Source organism: Anastrepha ludens, chromosome 5 (genome assembly GCF_028408465.1).
Source record: "Anastrepha ludens isolate Willacy chromosome 5, idAnaLude1.1, whole genome shotgun sequence".
Taxonomy (NCBI): Eukaryota; Metazoa; Arthropoda; class Insecta; order Diptera; family Tephritidae; genus Anastrepha; species Anastrepha ludens.
Genome location: NC_071501.1, coordinates 45,213,359 through 45,216,522, shown reverse-complemented (window position 1 = coordinate 45,216,522; position 3,164 = coordinate 45,213,359). Strand labels below are relative to the sequence as shown.

The 3,164-nt window shown below is 42.2% G+C and overlaps 1 protein-coding gene across 1 annotated transcript; it reads right to left on the bottom strand.

The window, feature by feature from the left end:
• Positions 1 to 529: 529 nt before the first annotated feature.
• Positions 530 to 2,900, bottom strand: LOC128863959 (serine protease inhibitor 27A-like). Its single transcript, XM_054103399.1, has one exon. It carries the CDS (start codon positions 2,059 to 2,061, stop codon positions 634 to 636), a length of 1,428 nt encoding a protein of 475 aa, XP_053959374.1. The 5' UTR covers positions 2,062 to 2,900; the 3' UTR covers positions 530 to 633.
• Positions 2,901 to 3,164: the final 264 nt, after the last annotated feature.

The window sequence follows — 3,164 nt, the reverse complement described above, 5'->3', positions numbered from 1 at the left end:
TTTTTCGAAACAGTCTTGGTCACAAATATGGAAAGTTAATTTGAAACCCAGCGCACAACCAGCTATCCTGGGGTGCTTCGCCTTCTGACGTTGGCGGAACGGGTGTTCGAAAGCTACCCAGAGGATACTTGGGCTAATCTTGGGAGTTCTTAGCTGCTTGAACCATATACCAGCTGGTGGTAGCAGAGGAAGAGGAAGGCCTCCTCTGCGTTGGAAATATCAGGTGGAGCAGGACTTGACTTCACTTGATGGGTCCAATTGGAGCCGGTTAGCAAGAGAAAGAAACGATGGGCGCGCTTTGTTAAACTCGGAAAAAATCGCGTAAGCGGTTATCACGATTGTTCTTAATAGAGTGAAGTCGCGGGAAGACATAACAACCTTATCGCATTTTTTTACGAATTTGTAACCTTTAATCAACATCAAGTATAGTTCTCACAATTTTCTGATTTCTATTCCTAATTAATGTTATTTGATTAATTCCTATTGTACATGAATATACATTTACATAAACATATGTAAACACAAGTAGTACATAACTAGTCCGTATATTACATTATCACTAAATATATAAATTATTTACATAATACATTCTAAGTTCCATAAATTCTATATAATCTCTTACGGCCACCGCCCTTACGCCGTAGGATTCATCACTTTGCCTGCGAACAGAATATTCCCCGTACTCTCCTCCTCAATGAAGAACACAAACGGCCGATTCACAACGAACTCTTCCACATATTCGCCGCCGCCGAAGCGATTCACAATCTCTACCTCGGTGGCGGCATAAGCTTCTGTGCCCAGCTCATTTACATCAATGCCGCTTTTCTGTAGTATATTTGAGACCATCAGGCGGTCATCTGCATCGGCGGCCATACCAGTCAATTGCGCCTGATTGGTGAAGATGTCCACCACACCCAAACGACACAGCGCTGCTTTTAGGTCGGTCTTATAACCAAATTTGAATTTGGGCATTACAATCCGCAATTTAATGCGTTCCATCATCCACTGCATGTGCTTCAGTTGCTCATTTTGCATGCGTCTTAGCAGCGAATCTATGCTTTGTCCATCGTTGGGTAGCGCTACAAACATTGAGAATTTCCGACCACGATAGGGGAGACGCACAATACGCGCTTTCAGCTCATTGCATTGATAGTAGTAGAAATTGTTGGTCAATTCCATGTACGAAACCTTCAATTGGTCGCGTGGCGTGCGAAAGAAGACACCTGGGTGTGATTCGCTGAACTGTCGGCGCCACAATCCATTAAAGTAGATGGCATTCACTAACAGCATAACACTATTTGCCACACCCTCCTCCGTCACCAATTGTTGTAAACGGCCCTCAGTTGCGCGTGCAATCCATGCGTTTATTTTCGCTGCAGATGCAACGCCGTCCGCAAAGTTCAATTCTTCAATGGGAGTTTCATAAGCGGACTTCAGTAGCTCAACAAACGCTGGCAGTGGCTTAATTGAAGAATCCGTGTAGAGACGCGTCTCCAAATGCAGCGTGTAGTGGGGGTTCTCTTTCTTCAATGAAGCAAGCGTTTTGCGGTAAAAACTGCGTAAATTATCAGCGGCTTTTATATCGCCCAGTGTGGCGAGTAGTTGGCGTTGTGAGCGTGTGCCATTGCCAGTCGCCTCTGTAAGCAGCGCAAGCACCAGTTTAACAGAGAACGGTGAGAATATGACATTCTCTGAGTCTTCCGGGAAAAAACCATCTATAGCAGCGGTTTTGATGTAATTGCGCCGCGTTGCTGTTGATAGTAAAATCTGCTTGAGCAGCGCCCATGAGAAACGATCATGCACATCGCTGCGATAGGGCACGTAATCGTCTGCGTCGTTTGTAATCGCATCAGCTGGTGCTGGTGATAGATATGATGTAAAAATTCCAGGCGGTATTTCAAATATATGATTTGTGAAGTTATTCTGATTATTATTAGCTACATTTTGCAACGCGTCCAATTGCGTCGTGTTCTCCGGCCTTGTCAACTCTACGGGAGAAGTGCGTGCGAGTGTGATCAGGAACGCATTGATGGCAAGAATTACAAACGTTTTCGGCGTCATAATGTCTTTAGATGATTTCACTAAATTTATATTGTATTTTACGTATATAGACAATTATTATTATTATTGATCAGCAGCAACAACTTCACTTCAGCCTCAGTTTACAACGAGCCGCTGTTACTTTTTCGTTGATCAACCGCTCACAGCAAGTTACGCGCACACAATGACCGGTTTCGATTGCGATCGCTTACTCTTATGGCCAATGGGGGGAAAACCAGCTTTGATGATTGGTGTGTTGTGTGATGTGACAAAAACAAATGCCACAGAAGCGCTTTAGTGTGAACCGCTGATTGATTGCTAGTTGTTAGTTGCTTTCGAAATTTGCACTCTCCGCCGCTTTACTCGCACTACTACTAATACTAATACTAATACTGTTGCTTTGCTTTAGTTTTATTGTCTCACGTTTCTATTTTTACGTTGAGACTCGTTGCTGTCGCTGTTGTTGCGTTGAGATGAATGAATTGGTTTCTTATCTCCCAATAAACCGCAAAAATATTTACTCTCATATATTTGTTGTTGTCAGTGGGCAGTTATTTTTTCCCAATGCATTTATTTGCTTTTCTCCTGCTGTTACAGACTATGTAGTCGTATTTTGATGGCTACTCTCGAACGTGTGTGTGAGAGTAAACAGATGAAATCTGCACTTATCAATGCGATTGATTAGCCGTCACTGTTATTTTTCATTAATCTGGGAATCTTTTATGCACTTTAGTAAACAAATGTATAACACGAAATTCCGGCGAAGACGTTTTAATCAATGCTGAATCACGTTTATGATTCATACATACATACATACATATATGTAATTATGTTTGCTAAACCTTTGCTTAGTATACTCCTATGACGATCTGGCTCCTAAGAAAATTCTTTGGTGACTGTGGGAATCCAAGGAGTAGGCGAATATTTTATACCCGTCCGACAAGCATTCCTTACATAGGCACGTTCATACTAGATGTGCCCATATGGTCGTATAAAAGCCAACATATTTGTACCATTCATTCATTCATTCATTCATTACTGCAGAAAACCCAAATGAGGCCTGACCTGCGTACCGGCTGGCAGCTAAAAATCCTTTAATTTGGTATTTTTATGAAAGAAATTTC